This window comes from Equus quagga, chromosome 11 (genome assembly GCF_021613505.1).
Source record: "Equus quagga isolate Etosha38 chromosome 11, UCLA_HA_Equagga_1.0, whole genome shotgun sequence".
Classification (NCBI taxonomy): Eukaryota; Metazoa; Chordata; class Mammalia; order Perissodactyla; family Equidae; genus Equus; species Equus quagga.
The window spans coordinates 96,328,594-96,348,330 of record NC_060277.1 but is presented as its reverse complement, the minus strand read 5'-3'; the positions used below and the strand labels follow the sequence as shown (position 1 = coordinate 96,348,330).

The window sequence follows — 19,737 nt, the reverse complement described above, 5'->3', positions numbered from 1 at the left end:
CTGCCTCATGAGTTGGAGGCAGCAGCAGCCCTCAGCGTTCTGGCTACCAGGTGGGGAGGAACAGGCTTCTGTTGCCCTGGAGTGTTGGCTCCCACGCTGTGAGTCAGGATTGCATAAGAGAACTCAGCAATGCTCTCCAAGGCAATGCCAGTGATGCTGTGCAAATGCCCTACAACCTTCAGAAATAGAGACAGATTTCTTATATTAAATAATCTCAAAATGTTTTCGTGCACAAACAGATACATTGCTTGGGCTGTTCTCTAAAGCCAAATGTAAGTTTTTTCATTTCTCTGAATTTAGAAGATTAAATCCGGATTCCAGTGTTTGCCAATGGCCAAATTACATTAAGATACCTTTGCCCTGATAGTGTTGGCATGGAAAAAAGGTTCTGCTAGAGATTTCACTCTGCTGGAGATAAGTTTTGTGAAAATGAGAGGGATATTTGGGCCTTGACATTTTCTCTATTTGGGAGGATATACTCATTGGACTTTAACATAGTAGTAGATTGTCATCATAAAGGAAAACGAAGCTGAATTTGGGCCTCCATTTCCAATTTCATAAGTGGAAAACACTATTCAGTCCTACCCTAGTTTTTCGTCTCCCAAATCCTGCTCATTCATCCTACTCCTGGTTCTTGGCACTTATCTTTTTATAGGTTGTTTCTGTTTTCCTTTAACTGATGGGAGAAGGCTTTCTATTAAATGAATTCTGACCATGCTGGTCCTGCTCAGTGGTGCATACCTGGCTCCAACACTCATGGTTTTGGATGAAAGCACTTGCTGCAATGATTGCTACTGCCAACAGCATGAAGTCTTCCTTCACTGAAATAAACTTTTCCCTGAGTGATTAAAAGGGAATTATTTTGGAGCTGGAATGAAACTTGATCTTCCGAATCCTAGGGTCATGGAACTTCAGCTATGAGTTGTTTATGTTGATCCTCTTGCATTTTTTAGACATGGAAAGAAATGGGCAAGTAATAGCTAATTGACCCCCTTCCCAACTCAAATGGGATTAAAACATGAGCCTCATGTCTGAATGGTTTGTAGGCCTTTTGTCCCATCTGTCACCCTAACAAATATACGTGAGGCTTTTTACCAGTCTGACTTTACAGTAATCAAACACTTTTGTCCGAGTTGCAATCCTGTGACTGGCTTTTTTTCCTAAGTCACTATAAAAGCAATCTAATAATCTCAAATATAAACAACTGTAACGGAAGAACTAGGAAAGAAAGTATGTTAATTACTTGAAGTCATTTAGATTTAAAAGTAAAAGCCTTTAGGGTTTTGCTGATTGGGCTCAGTCATCTGCATTCAAGCAGTTAATTAGAACCCGTGCAGATTATCTGGACTGGAGGCCTTGCTAGGTTAATTACATTCCCCAGGTTCTTGTGGTGTGTTCCCAACTCCCTGTTTCTGGAAGGAGCCTACCCTAAGGAGCTGCCTTACCCTTGCAGCTGACTGGGTGTGGAGTTCTCAATTGAAGCTCTCAGCAGGTTCTCATATACGGGTTCATGTAGAAGATAGACTAGATCAAGTAGGGTCAGGCAGGTTGCATGCAGCTGTGTGGCTGGGACCAAACAGCCATTGTATCCTAGACAGAGAATGGGCATGGTAAAGAGCGTTATGTGGGTCTTCTCTGGTCATAATCATGGTTGTCATGTGACATAAAGCTGTTGAACTGTTAATGTGCTTCCTGGTTGCTATGTTCTACTGTAAGAAATCTTTTTAGCTGGAGGTCAATTTTAAAGGACAAGGAGAGGTAGAGAAACCTCCATCTACAGTATCTATTCACTTAAAGTATATTTGTTCCCCTTATCTCATGCCGCTCTGTAAAGCCAACTCTTTGATCCTGCAATAAGAGAGTGCCTAGTGAGTATAAATAGCAGCCAGGTGCTGAGCCCTGAGTTTCTTTCCCTGATAAGTACCAGAGGGAACACTTTCGTCCATCATCCCAGGCTTCCTGCTGTTCCTCATTGGTGGGTTCTGCTCACTGCCCCCAAACCCCTGGGCACATTCTTATTGCCTTCTATGGAAGACTTCAATCCACGTTCCCTGACACACTTCATAAAGTACCTAAAACCTCCAGGAGCATCTCTACATATGCCAGGGGAGTAGGCAGATTGATTTGGAAGTTTAGGGACTTCAAAACATCAAGTTCTGACTCCAGCAGTTCTTCTTTAGTGTGTAGATACCCTAAAGCCTGGAGGAAATTCAGGACTGTAACGTTGCCGATTATCTGAGCAAAGAAAAAACCAAGTGAGAGGGAGAGAAAGATGTCAGAATAAAGGTCATACATCTTGGCATTGTATACAAAGCCCTTTCACAATCCAGCTCATGCCTTCATCTCGTCTTCTCTCTTGGTAATTCCCCCTTACACTCTACGCTTGTCATATAGAATTACTGCAGTTCCCAAACCCACCATGTTCTCCAAGCTGCTGTACATGCTGTTTCCTGTTTCTGGGTATCCCTTTCCTCCCCCTCCTCTCTCTGCTCTTTCCTTACCTCTGCTCCCTCTTCCCTTAGGATCCACCCATCTCTCACCTACCCACCCTTTCAAGAAGTCATTTTCTCTAAATAGACTTCCTTGACTCTCCAAGACTGATGAGGTACATTCATAGCCCTCTGAATTTACGCTAATCCAAGCCTGTCTCACATTATTTGCCTATCTCTTCTCCCATTAGATAAAAAATTCCTTGAGAGCACAGACAATATTCTTACTGTTGTAGCCATGACACCTAGTGCAGCATCTGGCCATAGAAGACAGTAAATATTTGTTGAATGAATGATATTTTACTATATAAGCATGGGGTAGTGATGTGGAAACATTTTACCTTTTATAAATGTAATAGTTTGCCTTTAATACAGATAGGTATGTTGGCAATTTAGACACCTTATGTAAACTGTCCTTGAGTCCAAGGGGAGGAAAGGTGACCTGTATGAATGATGGCATCTGTCCAGCAGTTATACTTTGGGAACAGAACTTCAGGCTATTTAATAACTACCTCTGTGTGACCGTGTGTGTGTGACCGTGTGTGTATGAGCTATGCTTAGGAAGCATAATTATGCTCTGGAATCTCCACATGAGTAGTATCACCTAGCCTAGGTTTTTCACAGTCACCTTGGGATGAGCTGGTTTCTTTCTAACCCTCAGGTGCCCATGAGTGACCCCAGCTCCTTACTTTGTAATGGAAGGAAAGTTTGCTTGCCAGCTGAACACATGACACAAGACGCAGGATAAACTTGTTGAAAAGTTGTTCTTTCAGAGCCCTCCAATTCTGAGGCTCTGTCTTATCTCTCAGCTGGATTGTGGCTTGCCTGCAAATATTCTCTGCCTGCTTGACCATAAACCTATAAAGAAGAGAAGGGGAGTGTAAACAATCCACAGTGCTTCAAACTATGCTGTGCCTTATCCTCTCCGGTATCAATCACTGCCTAAGAAATTAACATTTGCAGGTGATAGAAGGTGCAAAACCAGGCTTCATGGGAAGGGGCAACTAGTGGTTTTTTTGAAGGTTTGGGTACATTAGCCATTGTGAGGGTTAGCACTCACAAAGACTGTGTCCTCAGGGCTTTACCTTTCTAGGATTTCTACAGCCTGGTAGCTCACAGATTTCTCCAGACACCATTGCTCAGACAGGAGAAAAACAAATTCTGCCAAAACAGGAAAGAATAGCCTAATTCACAAGATGCAACCAAAACCACTCTGTGAACTCTTGGCATTGTGTAAAAGTCTTGATGGGGCCAAGGGAAGAGGGTCAGGAGGTGAGATAGATGAGACTGAAACAACTCAAGCTGAGCTTAGTTCCCTATGCTGCCAATAGGCAGATCAGAGGTATGAAAAGGAGGCTGACTGAGTGCCAAAGACAAGGGCTTACCAAGCCCCCTCAGTGGCCCTTGAGCCTTCCTGTGGGTCTCAGCTGATAAAAGGGTTGGCCAGCTACACACAAACATACCAGCTGGTCTACTTGGCCTCTACATCATGCTGGGAACCCCAAGCTTCAAGGGAGACTCTTGGATGGATAAGAACCCTAACCCCTATATTCTGTTTTCAGTGGAATGTTGACAGGAACAGAAAGGTCCCTCCTGGAGCTTCAATATTCTTTATAACACTGTTTGTTTAGTACCCACCCTCTGGAGAACTCCCATTGCTTTACAAACATCATTCGCCTTACAGCTGGACACTATCTCTTCACCACCAGTTTATTGGGTAAGTCTCTGGTGGCCGAGCCTCTCCCCAGAAGCAAGTTTGTTACCGTGAATGGTTTGTTTTGAAGAAACATCCACTAAATTGGGGAACATAGCCAAACTTGCATGGGGTGGGGGTCATTGGGAAGGTGGGAAGGGCAAGATACCTTGGCAAGATTTTGGGCCGCCTCTGTTTCTCTTTGAAAGAACAGCCCCAGATAGTATTCTATTTAGTTTGCAATGTCATTAGAGGGTGGAAACAAGAGTAAATGTTAGTTCTCAACAAAGAAAGCTCCTACAGAACTAGGAACTTTTAGTACTGACCAGCAAAGAATTGCACATAGCCCAATTACCATATGTTTTCAGAGAAAATTTGACTTAGGAAAAAACAAAACTATAAAAGTCAAGCTAGCACAAGACACTTTAACAATCTACTTGACATGTTACACATAGATACATGTACAAAACCTCATCATTACAGAGACTAAAGCTCTGCTAGCAGTGACCAACACAGAAGAGAATCAGTTTAAGCAATTAAGCAAAATACCCTAGAACACATAATTGTCTATTACTAGCCAGTTCTTTTATTTGCTAGAGTTTAGGCCTTATTTCTTTGTTTTGTTTGTGTGTGTGTGTGTGTGTGTATTGTTTGCTTTTGTTTTGCTTTTTGTCTCAATTATCTGGGCAGTTTTTTCTATTTTCTATTTTAATTTGCCAAGAAAACTGAGCTAGGGTTAGGAGGAATGGATAAGGATTACACCTCTCCCTCACTGCTGGCTCCGCCTCCTGCACTTACAAACATACTCAGATTATTAACTAAAAGATCCTCCCCTCCTATCCTCTTAAGCTAGGCCTGCATCTCACGAGTTCCCTTCAATGTTAAATTTCTTGAAAGCCTAGCTTATACCTGCAGGTTACACTTCATCATTCACTCCCTAACGTTCTGCAGTTTGATTTCTACTTTTCCCAACTTGCTGAAATGATTATCTGAAACGTCAGTAAATATGTCCAGATTTTTTAATGTCATGGCCCTTTTGCAGTCCTCATTCCTGTTGTTCATATCCCTGAAGCATCTGAAACTGCTGACCATCATCCTTCTTGAAACTCTCCTCTTGGCTTCCAAAGGTCTCTTGGTTCTGTTCCTGTCTCCCCAACCACTCCTTTTATTTCCTTCATGGTTCTTCCTATTCCAGTTCCTCGAACACAGAATGTTTCCCAAGGAGCTGTCCTTCACCTGCTTCTCTCTTCTCCCTCTAGGAGCTCAACCTCTGCCACAGTTTCAACAGAATCATTATGGAGATAACTCCCAAATCTTTATCTCTAATTCTGACCTCTCCTCTGACTGATTTTTTAAACAGCTCCTAGGGGCTGGCCTGGTGGCGCAGTGGTTAAGTGCACACACTCTGCTTCGGGGGCCTGGAGTTCATCTGTTTGGATCCCGGGTGCGGACATGGCACCACTTGTCAAGCCATGCTGTGGTAGGCGTCCCACATATAAAGTAGAGGAGGATGGGCATGGATGTTAGCTCAGGGCCAGTCTTCCTCAGCAAAAAGAGGAGGGCTGGTGGCAGATGTTAGCTCAGGGCTAATCTTCCTCAAAAAAACCCAAAAAACAAACAAAAAAAGAAACAGCCTCTAGAAACCTTCCTCTAGATGTTCTACAAGCACCTGAAACTCAGTAGATCCAAAACCAAAGCTATGATCTTTCCCAAACAAAAGTCACATTTCCTCCTGTTTTCTTTGTTTAATGTATGTGTATGTTTCTCTTAATGGCACCACTATACACCCAGTCTCCTAGGCTTGACCCTTTGGCATAGTCATTTTTGCCTTCTTCACTTCTTAAATCCCTCCATTGCAGAAGCCTAGATTTTACCTCTGAAATGTTTTTAATCCATCCTCCCTTGTCATTCCCTCTGCCCTATCACCTAAACTACTAACAAAGACTCTACCGGCCTACCTACCTCCTGTCTCTCTCAACTCCAATCCATCCTTTACCTCAGAGCCAAAAAACTTTTTCTAAGGAAAAGTTTACGGTCATATCATTCCCATATTTAAAAAGCTTCAGCACCTTCTTGTTTTCCTACTAAGCCAAGTTCAAAGTTCCACATGGAATGTCTCCAGACTACCTTTCTGGTCTTAATTTCAACTACCTTTCCACAAGCTCTGGCCAACCTGGACTGCATCGTACTCGCCCTATTGTACTTCCCTATTCCCATGGCTTTAGTCCCGGTATCCCCTTTCAGTAGAAACACTCTCCCCCTTCTGCACCTTCTCCAACCAAAACGTCATCCTTCCTTGAAGGCCTGCCTCAAATGCCGTGATGCCTGGAGGACTCCTTGAATTCCTCCTACCCCCGCCTCACTCCATCACTCCTTTCAATCCAGATAAAAGCTTTCTCAGATAAAAGCTTGTTTGATCTGGTAGGTCACTTATCTAACCATGCTTGTACCTAGTCACTTGCAGTTTCGTCCTAATATCCTCCAAAGATTATACACGGTTTGAAAGCAGGAACTAGATCTCTGTGTCCTCTTTCCATCTCAGACAGTGTGGATACTCAGTACTCTACTCATGTTGAAATCAGGGGTAGGGTGCTGGTGTGTCTTGCTCGTCACTATCTCCCCAGTACCTGGCATAGAGGGACTAACACAACTTATTTGAATGAATAAAGTAAACCGAATGTCCAGGTCGGTGCCTCAGAGACAGAGGCCCCGGTCCCCGGTCTCCCACAGACCCGGCTCCCCGCCCTGCGTCCACACCCACGATCCGGGTCTCCCTGAAGCTGCCCAGCCGGCCAGCAGCGTCCCGCACGGCTTGCTCGTTCTGCTGGGCCAAGTGGAGCAGAGCGTCTTCAATCGTCTCAGTGGTCACAGCTCCAAACTGAAAGTCGCTGAGGGAGGCCAAGCTTGGCCGCACAGGTCTGTCCATTTTCAGAAGCCTTTTTGGGCACCCGGACGGCTCACTGGATCCATAAACCGTCCCGCTTAGCTTCTCTCCAGAATCTTCTGCCACACCCTGGGTTCCTCGTCCCCTTCTGTGTGCTTGTCCTCGCCTCACGTCTGAGGAAAACCCAAGTCCCACCACGGCCTCGAGCCCTTCACCGCCTTTTCCCGCCCCAACGGCCGCGGACCCCTCAGCCAATCAGAAAGCACGGCCGCTACCAGTCTCCCCCGCCCTTCCTAAGTGCCGAGAGCCGCGCTCTGTTCGTTAAAGAAACGCGAACTGCAACTCCCAGCGTCCCCTGCGGCGGCCAAGGACTGCTATTCCCAGCAAGCCTCGCGTCCTCGGACTGCGAGGGGCGGAGCGGCAACATGGCGGCGTCGGGATCTGGTGACCCTGTTGATGCTAAGAGTGGAGAGGCCCCTCCGGCTCAGCGCATCGACCCTACTCGGGAGAAGCTAACTCCCGCGCAACTGCAATTCATGCGGCAGGTGCAGCTCGCCCAGTGGCAGAAGACGCTGCCGCAGCGGCGGACCCGGAACATCGTGACCGGCCTGGGCATTGGGGCCCTGGTGTTAGCTATTTGTATCCGTCCCTGCTGTAGACTCAGGGAGAGCGCGTATGCGGGCACGGGAAGGGGAGCAGAAGCATGGAGGCGGGCGGTGTGGGGGTGATAGAAAGAGCCCGAGCTGTTAAAGTCTAACACAGAGCCAAGCGTTTAATGTACCTTACTTAATCACCTTTTAAGGTGCTCTTTTAGTGTAATTTATTAATAAGAACAGAGTCGGGGTCAGGGCTCAGAAGAGCAGAGGGCAGAAGATCGAATCAGTCATTTGGGAGGATGAGAGATTAACGAGGGTGGTGGAGCAAATCCAGGAAAAGGGAACGTGCATACATATTTTAAGTGGCTTCCTGAACCCACCCCCCCAGATGGTTACACCTTCTACTCGGTGTCCCAGGAGCGTTTCCTGGATGAGCTGGAGGATGAGGTCAAAGCTGCTCGAGCCCGGGCTCTGGAAAGGGCATCAGGACCCTGACCCGGATGGGCAGCGCGCATCTCCAACCTGCTGGAGCCCCTTCACGTGATGGATATTGCCCCATCGCTCTGTAGAAATTGAAGCCTTCTCACAGCATTGCTTGGATGATGACAGCCCAAGAAGCCAGGGATTTATGCATTTGGCCGTCGTCAAGGGAACATTGCCCACTTCACACTCACTGTACGTGGCAACTGAAGCCTTCTTGTAGTTTGTTTCCCTGTTTGAGAGATATCTGACCTTAGCTTTTCCCAAGTTTTCTGACTTTATTGTTTATCCCCTTCACCTCCCAGGGGCTAGGAGGATGGAGGATAAGAGGTGGGCTGTTAATGGGGGGTAGGCATGGCAGCTTTTTGCAGTGTTGGAGCCTAAAGTGGGAAGAATGGGGTCAAGTTGAGAATAATAAACTGAGTCCTCTCTCTTGGAGTCAGATGAGTGTGTTGGGGCTGACACTTCATGCTGGAAAGCTCCATGAGCAGTAGCTGCAGCAATGGCATTGCCCCAGGCAGCTGTAAATGTTTAACTAGAATTACTTTTTCCATGAGATCTTTCCACCTGATTTAAGGGAGAGATCATGGTGGGTCACTGGACTGTTTGCAACTGAACCATGTCTTGAGGGAAGGAAGGTCATTCTTCTGTCCTCTACTCTCAAGAACAACACACTACTCCAACTTTACTACCTTTTCCCATCCCTAGAGAAAGAGGCAGATGACGGGTGAGAGACAAGCAGCTTTTTTTAACTTCCACAGGGGCCTGCTTGTGTAGGCCAAAGGTGGGGTCTGGATGGGATCTTAGATTGGTCAAGTGGATCATTAACCTTGCAGTTTCCTCATGAACTCCTGGCAGGATGCCCGAAGTCTGGGCAGCTTCCACCCCTGCCTGCCATTGTGAGAGGAGAGTCCCTTCTAAATCCTCCCCTCCCTCACCCCACAAAGTTTTGCCCCAAGTTCTTCAGGCCCAAACAGATACAAATTCACAGAGTCCTAGTTTCCAACATATTTATTGGCTGCTGCTAATTCTGGTGTGAGAACACCCTCTTCACTTGCCCAGCTGGGAGTGTGCCCTCTGGAAGCCTCTGGGCTTGGGTGGGATTGCTTAGTGGTTGACTTGGCTGGAGAGGTGGCAGGGGTGAGGATGGTAGGCTGCAGAATTGACACCTACACAGAACAAATAGTTCCCACATGTTTGGCTCTTCCCTGTAATGGAGCAGCACTCTCCGTGCTCCTCTGGCCTTCTATTCCCTCAGGGCTAAGGTCTTCCTTGCAGAGTTGTGTTGATCAGCAGATTCTGAGAGCACAAGCTCCATGGTGGGCCCTGGTGTGGGGGAGACATATGGCTTCTGTTCCGAATTCACTGGAGGGAAAAGAAAAAGCACTGAAGAAACATCCAGGGTAGGAGGAGGGTTAAGCTGCAGCCAGTTACTATTCCCTGGGCTCTCCCTCCCTTGGGCCCGCCCTCACCATCCTGCCAACATCCCCGGCGAATGTCACCCCCTTGCTTGCCCGCTGCTCCTGGGAGCCGGTGCTGCTGCCACTCAGGGAGTTCCTTCGCATGATGCCTGGGTGCAGGATGGGGAGGGAGAGCACTGAGAGAGGGAAGGGGCTGGGGGAGAGGGGGGCTAGTCCCCCCAAACCGAGGGGCAGACCCCCAGGGCCTGGAAGAAAGCCAGATCACTAGGGAAGGGGACTCGGGAAACATGGGAGCTGGGTGACTGCAGTCTCACCAAGGCCTGGGGGCTCAGAACGCTGCAGGCTGTTGCGGCGGGAGGTGGGGAAGCTGCCCTTGGAGAGGCGGCGCTGGCGGCTGGACAGCATAGCAGCCGGTGCCACAATACCCGGCGGGGGCTGCTTCCCTAGCCGGCTGTACAAGTCCTCAATTTCCTTTTTCTGTAGTGTCTGTAGTGTCTCCACCTCTGACAAGTGCCTGAGGACACACCAGGAGCATGAGAGGGCTAGTGACACACTTGGCTCTCCCAAGTCCACCTTGTTTCCAACATCCTCCCCAGACTCACTTCTGCCGAAGACTCTGCAGCTCAGCCCAGAATTCCTCATCCTCGCCACTGCTCTCTGAGTCCTCACTGCTTAGACACAGGCTGCTGTAGGAGTAGTTCATCCACACCGGGCTGGGATGGCTCAGGGGTGGGGGGCTGCCCCCCACTTGGGGGTCCTTCCCATCGTCCCCTTCCTCCTCAACTCCAGCCCCCAGGCCCTCAGCTGCACGGTCACTCTCAGCCAGAGCCTCCCTGGCCTCTGGCCCGCCTCCAGCACTGTCCTCTGTGTCTGAGCTCTCCGAGGTCATCTGAGGGGTAGGAGGCTTCAGGATATCGGAGAGAGTTGGGGATGTTGTTGGCAGGGGAAGAGGCTCAGCTGGTTCCTTGGATGAAGTCACTTGGAAACGCCCAACAAGCTGGGGCTTTCCCTCTGTAGAGAGACATGGAGGAAGGAGGAAGAGAAATTAGTGGCAGGACAAAGTGGATTGAGGATAATGGGCTGGGGAAAGTCAGTGGTCAGAGGCCTCACCTTCAGAGATGGGTGCCAGTCTAGCTTCACCCAGGAGTGGCTGAGCAGGATTTGGGGAGGCCTACAAAGTGTGGGTCCATGAGTAGATGAATGGTCCAGAATGGAACCCCCTAATCATCCCTCTTGGTTTCCTACTCACCTCACTCTCCACCTCAGCTGTCAGGGGTGAAACCCTCTCCTGGCCGCAAGGAGCAAGAGGAGGGGGAGATAGAGGGGGCAGGCTAGGTAGGGGACCAGGAGGGGCTGGAGGAGACTGGGAAAGGAGCCCAGGAGAGGGGGATAGCAGGGACTGGGCCACAGTCATCACAGCCAGTGAGAAGGCACTAGCCAGAGAGAGGAGGGGGGCTGCTGTGGTGGAGGGGAGGGGAGAAGTAGAAGGGCATGGAGGAAAGGAAGAAGTAAGAGTGACCTGGGAGCAACTGGAAGAGAAGGTAGGTGGAGAACTGGGGAGGAGAGAACTCAGCGGAAACTGAGAGGATGGGATGGGAAACTGGGAGGCACTGGGGAAGAATGGAAGTGGAGAGCTGGGGGAGTAAGGGGAGAGATTTGAAAAGATCTGGGAAGAAACTGGGGAGAATGAAGAGGGGCTTGGATGACATGGGGGAGAAGAGATGGGGAAGATGGGACTTGGGAAAACAGGGGTTCCAGGAGAAAATGGGTCTCCAGGAGACAAGGGGGTTCCAGGAGAAGATGGGGACGTGGAGAAGGCTGCCCAGCTCCTCTGCTCCTGGGAGGTGTTGCTCTGGACCTCTGCTGGGGAGGAGGGTGTGTTGAGATTCCAGTCTTCCATTCCCTATGCCCTTCCCAGGTACAGCCCCAAGGGTTGGGATGAGTAGGGACAGAACTCAGTACATACCACTGGATGATTCTGGGAGGGGGCCCGAGAGGACAGGCATTGGTGCTGGTTCCTCCTGAGGAAGAGAAAAGGGGCCCACAGTCACAGTGGGGAGGATCTGCGTCTTAGATGAAAAGTTCAGACTGGGGTTCTTAAGCTAGGACTCATGAACCTCCAGGAGTCCATAGATGAGTTTCGAGGGATTCAAAAGCATACGTGCTGAAATATTTAGCAGTAAAGGGGCATAATGTCTGCAACTTACTCAAGTGGTTCAGAAAAAAATATGTGCACAGAGAGAGGAGAGAAGAAGAGAGAATGATAAAGCTAATGCTGCAAACAACTGGCAAATCCACACAAAGAAGATCTGTACAATTCTTGTAAGTTGTCTCTGTAAGTCTTAAATTTTTGTAAAATAATGAGTTAAAAGAAAAGTATGCATCAAACACATTTTTCCAGAAGAAGGGTCCAGGACTTTCATCAGATTATCAAATGGAGTAAAAAGCCACTGTTTTAGGTTCCCAGAGATGAAAAACAGATCCAAAGGGAATGGTGAAGGCAGAGAGTAATGAAACCTGGAGCAGAGTATGATCCCCCTTGAGGTACCCAGGGGGTTCTGACCTGGGGGCCCAGGGGGTCTTCAGCTGCCTCCACAGGGCCAGTATCTCTCTTTAGCAGGGTCTCCACTCTCTGGATAATCTCTCGAATCCGGCTCAGGAATCCGGCTCGCTCCGAGGGCAGAATGAACTCGTTATACACCTGGCAAGGGTCAGCAGCGAGGAGTGGGAGGGTTCAGTTACCCCATTCATCCTTCTCCCCCTGCCAGATCTTTAAAAACCACCTCTTCACCCCACTGTTTCTGCCAACCACTAGGCTAAAACAGGTATTTAGTAAGTCCATTGTGTGCCAGGTACTGTGTGGTGTAAGAAGAAATACAGCTTGGAGGAAAGAAGCCGACATTCATAGGATGCATGTAGACAGCAGATGCTTTACATATCTTATCACATTTAACACCAACAACAGCTTTCTGGGGTCTGTATTAACATCAGTAACATCCCCATTTTAGAGTTAAGATAACCAGTGCTCAAAGAGGTTAAGTTCAGTCTGCCCAAGATCACAGGATTTGCACCCAGCTCTATCTAAAGCCAGGGGCTGAGTTCTTTCCACTGTTGCCTCACGTGCTTTTGGACACAATTCCTGCTCTCATAGGGCTTATAAAGTATATTGCACAGGCCCACATACCCACAAAGTTAAGTAAAATTAAGGTAATTAATGGTAAATGTAACACTCAATTCCACACTTGTTGAGTAGATACTATGTACCAGGCACTGTGCTAAGTACTGTGAGGAATACAGGGACGGATAAAACAAGGTCCTGGTCCTGACGAAGCCCGAAATCTAGTGGAAGAGACACATAATATATACATAACTCAATCTACTGCAAGTCAGCCCATGGTAGGTAAGGCATTTATGATCGAGGTATAGATAAAAATGCTATTCCAGGAACGGGAAAGGAAGAGTTGTTGTTTAATGGTATAGAGTTTCAGATGTTGTGCAAGATGAAAAAGTTCTGGAGATGTGTTTCACAACAATGTGAGCATACTTAACACAAATGAACTGTACACTTAAAGATGGTTATTAAGATGGCAAATTTTATGTTACGTGTTTTTTACCACAATTTTTAAAAATGCTGTTCCAAAGAGAGAGCAGGTCATACTACCCTAGGGGACAGGAGGAAGCTGGGATGGCACAGAGCTGAGCCTTGAAGGATGAGTAAGAAAAGCAACCCTTCAAAATGAGGGCCTACCACGTGCAGACACTTCTCATACATTGTATCATATATCATTTCACTTCTCATACATATTCTATCACCTCTCAAATTATTTGTTATATCAGAACATCTTTGCAAAATAAATATTATAACCTCCATTTTACTGATAAGCAACTGAGGTTCAGAGAGGTTAAATTTGCCCATGTTAACCAAAATAGTGAATAAAAGAGCCAAAATTTGAACTCAAGTTTTAACATGAAAGCCTCCCCTTTGCTCTGTTCCACCTTGTTCATCAGGAAGAGAAGGGCAGTCTAGGCAGAGAGCACAGCATGAGTAATAGCTCTGAGTCATGAAAAGGCATGGCACATTCACAAAATAGGGAAGACTGGAGTGTAGCTGAGAGTGCTGTGAATTTTAAAAGCCATGCCTCAGAATTTGGACCTTACTCTGTAACCACAGGTAGCCACTAAAGATTTTGGGGTAAAAAGCAACAAGATCAGCTCTAAGTCTCAGGAGAATTGTGCTGCAGAGGAGTGGAGGGTAGACTGGTAAGGACAGAAAAGAGGGCAATAGATCCTGGGTTCAGGAGGCGGGGTCAGTTTGGCTGTGTGGGATCTGAGTGGGCTTGAAAGCCCAGTAGAGAAGGTACTCTGGACGAGAGACCCCTGAGCAGATGGAGGCAGAAGTGGAAAGGGGCCCAGCCTCTTTGGAGGACCATTCAGAAACTAGCGTGGCTGGAGAAAAGATTCTTGAAGGGTCATGTGGCTTGACAGAAGATGATAAACCTGCATGCCAAGTGATATTTTGTCTTTATCTTGGACACAGGGTGAATGGCATGATGGAGAGGCTTTAGAGAGAGTTCTTGAAGGCTGATGTTTCTCCCATTCCCTTCCCTCCTTCACCCCAGAGGGACTGGCATCCACCACCCCCACTCCACTGAAACTGGTCTCCCACAAAGACCTTCTCCTGACAAAAGCCAGTGTGGTCTTGCTTTAGGCTTCACCCTATGCCACCTCCTTGAAACTCTCCTCACTCGATTTTTACTAACAACTTCCAGGGCTCCTCCTACTTCTCTGGCTCCATCTCTGTGTCCTTCGATGACCTATCTCCCTCACTCCCATTCCAGAACTGGGGGTTATCCACTAAGACACATTCTCAGGCCCTCTATGCCTCTGGCTTTTCAGGCCCATCTCCCTTCACTCAATTCTATATGGACGATTCCTAAATCCACCTCTCTCTCCAGCCCTGCCTGACCCATATGCTGCTCCTATGGACGATCTTATCTTGCCTGTTCCTGTGTCATTCAAGCTCATCATGACCCCTAAAAAAACCTACTTTCATTTCCAACTTCCTCTCTCCTTTGATGGTCTACTCCCATTAGTTCCTCCAAGCTACAAATCGCCCTTGACATCCCCTCTTCTTAACTCCTTATCATATCAACTCAGCAAATATTTAAGCCTTTACTATGTCAATAAATTACTGGATTATAGAGTAATTTATTTTCCTGAAACAACCCTTAGATTCACCCCTTTTCTTTCTCCCTTCCCCCATAATCCATTCTGTCCAGTCCACATCTGGCTTCTTGTATCCACCTGCCAACTGGATTCCCTACCCCTAACCCTCTCCCACCTTCCATGGCAGAATGGTCTTCTTCAAACCTATTCTCACCATGTTACACTCTAACTCTTAAGACCGTCTATAATCCAGGCCTACTTTACATGCCCAACCTTGCTTCCACAATTCTCCTATATGAACCCTTAATTCCAATGACAGTGGTTTCCTTATAAAGCCCACCCAATCCCATATTCCAAGTCACTCCCTACTTCCATGCCTTTGCTTATGCTCTACCTCCACGAGACATGCTCTTTCCACTCCTCACTGCCATTCTTACCCATCTGTCAAGACCTTGATAAGTCCTACTTCTTCCACTTGCTGCCGCCAGCCCATCCTTTACTTACAGCAACACTATCACGTGTCTAGCATGCTCCTCACTGTAGCACTTGGGTATACCCTACATTAGTCTCAAATTGCTCCAGTTGATGATCCAAACCTCACTGGATAAACAGAAATCTCCCCCAAAACAAGTGCAGAGATGTCTTCAGTGTCACTTTGCTTTAAAAACCCTTACTGTTGGATGTGGCGGAGGGGAAGTTCAGCACCAGGAGATGTAAAGGGGGAAGCTCTTGTCCAGGACCCAAAGATTCTTTCCTCATCTCTCTCCCTCTCACCATGGCAGCTGCAATCTCTTCTGGGCTGTCCCCATCCAGATCAAATCGGAAGGTCACCATCTTGCTGTTGTGCGTCTGTAGCTGGCACTCAACCACTCTGTCATTCTGGTCTGAGACCTTCAGATTCAAAGTCAGCAGAGGGGAGGAGGTCAAGCTCTCTGTCCTCATAACGTGTCCCCACCCCACTCCAACCAAGTGACAGTGGCAGGCTGGAATTGGAGAGAAGCAGACTCTTCCCCCAAAGTCCAGTATTACTAGACCAGCTGCCTCTTAAGTACCGGTCACACACTGCTACTCCCCTTTTCTGGCTGATTTCCCCTATCCCCCTGGCAGTTCACTCCTAGTCCTGTTACTAGCCATCTCTTATGCCCCTTCCTTACACTAGTGACCCGCAGCCGAGATCGAGGTCTGCGCCGGAGATTTCTCCCTGGTGGTCTCCTCATGCGTCCCATCCCTTCTCCCACGTCGCAAAGGCCTGATGCTGCATCTGAGGCATAGCTGGAAAAGGGAAAGGAGATATGAGTGTCAGAGTAGACACTGGGACCCGAGAGCTTCATATGTCTCACCCTAGCACCCTAATTCATACCAGAACTTACCTGTCTCTAGGAGAAAACTCGCTGCCAGGGCCAGACCGTGCAATGGATAGGGCAAAAGCCTGAAATAGGATATGGGTTCATGAGGTCAGGGGAAGATAATTTCTGGGATCCAGGGAGATGGTGTCAAGGATGCTAGGGTACTAAGCAGAGGGAATTAAGGAATATGAGGACAAGAGTGGTGGATTTCCAGGGACATGGGGCCGGGTCACAGGGCTGGGTTTCACAAGGAGGGAGATAGGTCATAGGCTTGGAATGGCTGGTAGCCCCCCATGTGACCCCCTCTCACCGAGGGCAGGCGGAGATGGGACTCAGCGGGGCTGGATGGTACCCCCCTAGGGGGCTGAAGGGCGGGGTCTGAGGCATCCAGGAAGCCGGAGGAGCTGAGGTAGCCATCAGTCTCGCAATCCGCTGGTGGGGGGAGGGAGGGGATTAAAAAAGGGGATATAAAGGGGAGTGGTGGCAGAGGATGGGGGCTGCCTGAGCAAGGAGGGGCCTGGGGCTGTAGGAGAGATCCTTCCCAGAAAGAACTTCATCACTAGATGGGGAAGGCAGGGTGAGTGACAGTGCTGCTGGGTTGAACTTCTGGGTTGGGGGCAGAGGCCAAGGGTTCTGAGACCTAGGTCACAAGGTCAGGGGTGACTTACAGGTGGTAGATGAGTAGCTGGCATGGCGGAAGAGGAAGGGCTGGTGCTGGTCTGCCTCTGGCTCCTCAGGCTCAGTGGGGAAGACACTGGGAGGCCCAGGAGTCATGGGGACAGTTGCTGGTGGGGGTCCTGGCACAGGAGGGAGGGCCTCCAACTCCCTAGCTTTGCGCAGCTTCTCACGCTTTCGCTGGATGGCAGCAACCCGTTCACGCACTGCACGAGCCACTGGCTGGTAATCGGCTTCGCAGACTAAACCCAGGGCCACCTGGAGTTGGGAGGGTGAGGAACACAGTTTGAGGTGAGGACCCCCCTCAAAGATCCATCTTCGGGCCTCCAAGATATGGGAGAAAGGGAACCAAGATTTACCAATTATGCTCCTCCTAAGAGCTAAAAATGCAGTAATGAAGGAGACAGCCCACTACCCTGCTCCCATGGGCCTCACATTCTAGTGACGGGAGACTCACAAACGAACGAACAACCATAGATGGATGGATGGATGGATGGATGGATGGATGGATGGATGGATAGATGGATAGATAGATGAATAGATAGATAGATAGATAGATAGATAGATAGATAGAATTTTGGTATTTATTATAAATAGAAAGATAAAAAATTTATATAGGTAGATATATGTGTGTGCATGTATACATACAATTTCAAATGGTGACAAGTGCTATGCAGCAAACCAGGCCCAGGCATTAGAGTGATTGGGGTGGGGGCCCAACATTAGCTCAGATGGGTGGGAAAGGCCTCTCTCTGACACTTGAGCTGAAACCTGTGTGCCAAGGAGCCAGCCAGCCCCCTGAAGATCAGAGGAGGATGCTCCAGGCAGAGGGCCAGGCAGGTGCCAAAGGCGTGGGGCAGGAAGGAGCTTGACATGTTCAAGGAACAGGAAGGACAGTGTAGCTGGGGCATGAGAAGGGCAGAGCTAGAAAGAACCATAAAGATTCAGTTGGGACATAACCCAGAATTAGCACCCGAGAGAAATGTAGAGAGCAGGGGTGCAATTCCCAGCTTTCCACTGGAAAATATGAGGCACATGGAGCAAATGTTATTGTTACTGTGTCCATTAACTGGCAACTCTTTATATTATCATCAAGTCCTCCCAACAACCGTCTAAGGTAGGTCTTATCAGCCCCATTTTAGGAATAAGTAAAGTAAGTGACCAGTTCATGGTTATAGGTAAGTCAGTTGCTCTCAAGGAGGAGGGGAGGGACATTTGGCAATATCTGGAGACATTTTTAGTTGTCACAACTGGTGGGTAGGTACTACTGGCATCTAATGAGAAGCCAGAGATTCTTCTCAACATCCTACAATGCACAGAACAGTCCCCCAAACAAAGATGTCAGTAGTGTCAAGGTCAAGAATCCCTGTAAGTAATGGATCAAGATTTGATCTCAGGTCAGGATTTGGCTGTGCAATGGAGACCTGCTTTTATGCCAAATTTCGAACACCTTGACCTACACCTACCACAGATGATCCCCATCCTTCAGCTGCCATTTTTCTATGGAGAATCTCATACTCTCTCTCTTCCTGCTCAGGCTTTCCTAAACCAGCCCCCAAGCTTCTGCCCCTACGTTTTCTACCTCCCATGTAAGCGTCTCCTGGTCTGCCAGCTTCTGTTCATCATTTCCTTAGTCATTTTAAGGACAAACTTTGCTGGGCATGTAAAGGAGATAGGGCAGGGTGATCTGACAAAATCTGAATGACCTGAGTTTAAATCCAGCTCTGCCACTTACTTGCTTGGGACCTTGGACAACCTCTCTGAGTTTTCATTTTCTCATCAATTAATCAGGATAAAATCATTTCATACAGACTTGGTAATAACCATCAAATGCATGTGAAAGTGCTCCAGGCCATGTACAGGTGTGGGCTACTAATGACTCTTACTATGTGCCAAGCACTGCCAGGGATAGAAAAATCAATAAAGCACAATCTGTGCCTTCAAGGAGTTGATAGTCTAGTAGAGGAGAAAGACAGCAATGTTTCCTGCCTGGTATAAAATAAGATTGATGGTGGTGGGTCCTGTAATGGAGGAGCTGCTGAAGTGGAAAGAAGCATTTAATGTTGACTGTAGAAGGGATAGGCTTTCTGAAATTGATGGTGGTGAGCATAGAGGAGGAAAGAGAAAAAGATAAAAGGGGGGGGGGGGATGAAAACGAGAAAAATAAATTGGAGAGAAGGGCATTCCAGGAAAATCGGATTAGTAGAATGCAAAGAGGGAGGTCGGAGGACCCAGGGCTTGTTTTGGAAAACGAAACTTCGAGGTGTTGGGAACACTGCGTGTGCCTGCGGGTGCGTTAAGGCGGAAGGCACAAGGAGACAGTTGGAGGAGATGCCAAGAGGGGTGGGTTGAAGTCTCCCACCACCCCGGCGCCACACCTGCGTGGTACTGGCGCCTCCGGTCGACACCCACACCCCCTTCACGTGCCCAGCCTCAGGGCAGTCCGGCCTCCCTCACCATCTCCTGGGCCACCTCCTCGGCCGCGTCCCGGCCCAGTTGGAACAGGAACTCGATGGCCTGGTTGTCCCGTGGGCGCCCCCCACGGCGCGCATCCTCCATGCGCAGCCAGAGCTTGAGGCCCGGTTTCTCACCATCGTCCTCCTCCGCCAGCTCCACGTGCACGCCGCGCTCCTCGCGGAAGAAGGCGTGAGCCAGAAGGTCCTGGATGGTGAACCTGAGGGCGGCGCCGCCGCGGTGAGGCGGCCGCTGCCGCCGCCTCCTGCCCCAACAATTCACCCACAATCTGCCCCCTGTACCCCACCTCTCGTTCTTATCCGTGCGGATGCAGCCTTCAATGATCTCTTTCACTTCAGGCATCTTCACCTTGTAGAAGCTGTTCGGCTTTGTGCCCTGGGGGAGGAGGTTGCAGGAGGCCCTCAGCGCCCTAGCTCTCTGCTTGACACCCCTCCCCCAACTCGAGGCAGCGGCGCGTGCAGTCACAAAAGCACTGCGACTGCTGCTTAGCAGATTTGGTTTCAAATCCCAGC

The 19,737-nt window shown here is 48.6% G+C and overlaps 3 protein-coding genes across 6 annotated transcripts in view; 1 reads left to right on the top strand and 2 right to left on the bottom strand.

Annotated features, from left to right (window-relative positions):
* Window positions 1-5: 5 nt before the first annotated feature.
* CNTD1 (cyclin N-terminal domain containing 1) lies at window positions 6-7,108 on the bottom strand. Its single transcript, XM_046674472.1, has 7 exons — window positions 6,940-7,108; window positions 3,575-3,650; window positions 3,179-3,347; window positions 2,073-2,235; window positions 1,446-1,590; window positions 742-838; window positions 6-176 (listed from the first exon to the last, which is right to left on the bottom strand). The coding sequence occupies exons 1-7, from the start codon at window positions 7,106-7,108 to the stop codon at window positions 6-8; spliced, it is 990 nt and encodes a 329-aa protein (XP_046530428.1).
* Window positions 7,109-7,465: 357 nt separating this feature from the next.
* On the top strand, window positions 7,466-8,584 carry LOC124247124 (cytochrome c oxidase assembly factor 3 homolog, mitochondrial). The gene is made up of 2 exons (XM_046676170.1): window positions 7,466-7,705; window positions 8,051-8,584. The coding sequence occupies exons 1-2, from the start codon at window positions 7,492-7,494 to the stop codon at window positions 8,155-8,157; spliced, it is 321 nt and encodes a 106-aa protein (XP_046532126.1). The 5' UTR covers window positions 7,466-7,491; the 3' UTR covers window positions 8,158-8,584.
* A 553-nt stretch (window positions 8,585-9,137) lies between these two features.
* WNK4 (WNK lysine deficient protein kinase 4) overlaps window positions 9,138-19,737 on the bottom strand; it is a 15,998-nt gene continuing 5,398 nt past the window's right edge. Inside the window, exons 5-19 of one of the 4 annotated variants that reach the window (XM_046675855.1) lie at window positions 19,512-19,600; window positions 19,208-19,424; window positions 16,744-17,008; window positions 16,386-16,507; window positions 16,100-16,158; window positions 15,884-16,001; window positions 15,504-15,620; window positions 12,127-12,264; window positions 11,530-11,584; window positions 10,813-11,426; window positions 10,674-10,734; window positions 10,166-10,574; window positions 9,878-10,077; window positions 9,615-9,712; window positions 9,138-9,507 (exon numbers count right to left, since the gene is read on the bottom strand). In XM_046675855.1, coding sequence (XP_046531811.1) covers window positions 9,505-9,507; window positions 9,615-9,712; window positions 9,878-10,077; window positions 10,166-10,574; window positions 10,674-10,734; window positions 10,813-11,426; window positions 11,530-11,584; window positions 12,127-12,264; window positions 15,504-15,620; window positions 15,884-16,001; window positions 16,100-16,158; window positions 16,386-16,507; window positions 16,744-17,008; window positions 19,208-19,424; window positions 19,512-19,600 — 2,565 coding nt within the window. In that variant the 3' untranslated portion in view covers window positions 9,138-9,504. Of the gene's footprint in view, window positions 9,713-9,877; window positions 10,078-10,165; window positions 10,575-10,673; window positions 10,735-10,812; window positions 11,427-11,529; window positions 11,585-12,126; window positions 12,265-15,503; window positions 15,621-15,883; window positions 16,002-16,099; window positions 16,159-16,385; window positions 16,508-16,743; window positions 17,009-19,207; window positions 19,425-19,511; window positions 19,601-19,737 lie in introns of all 4 variants that reach the window. The other 3 variants (XM_046675851.1, XM_046675854.1, XM_046675852.1) reach the window with 3 other exon arrangements.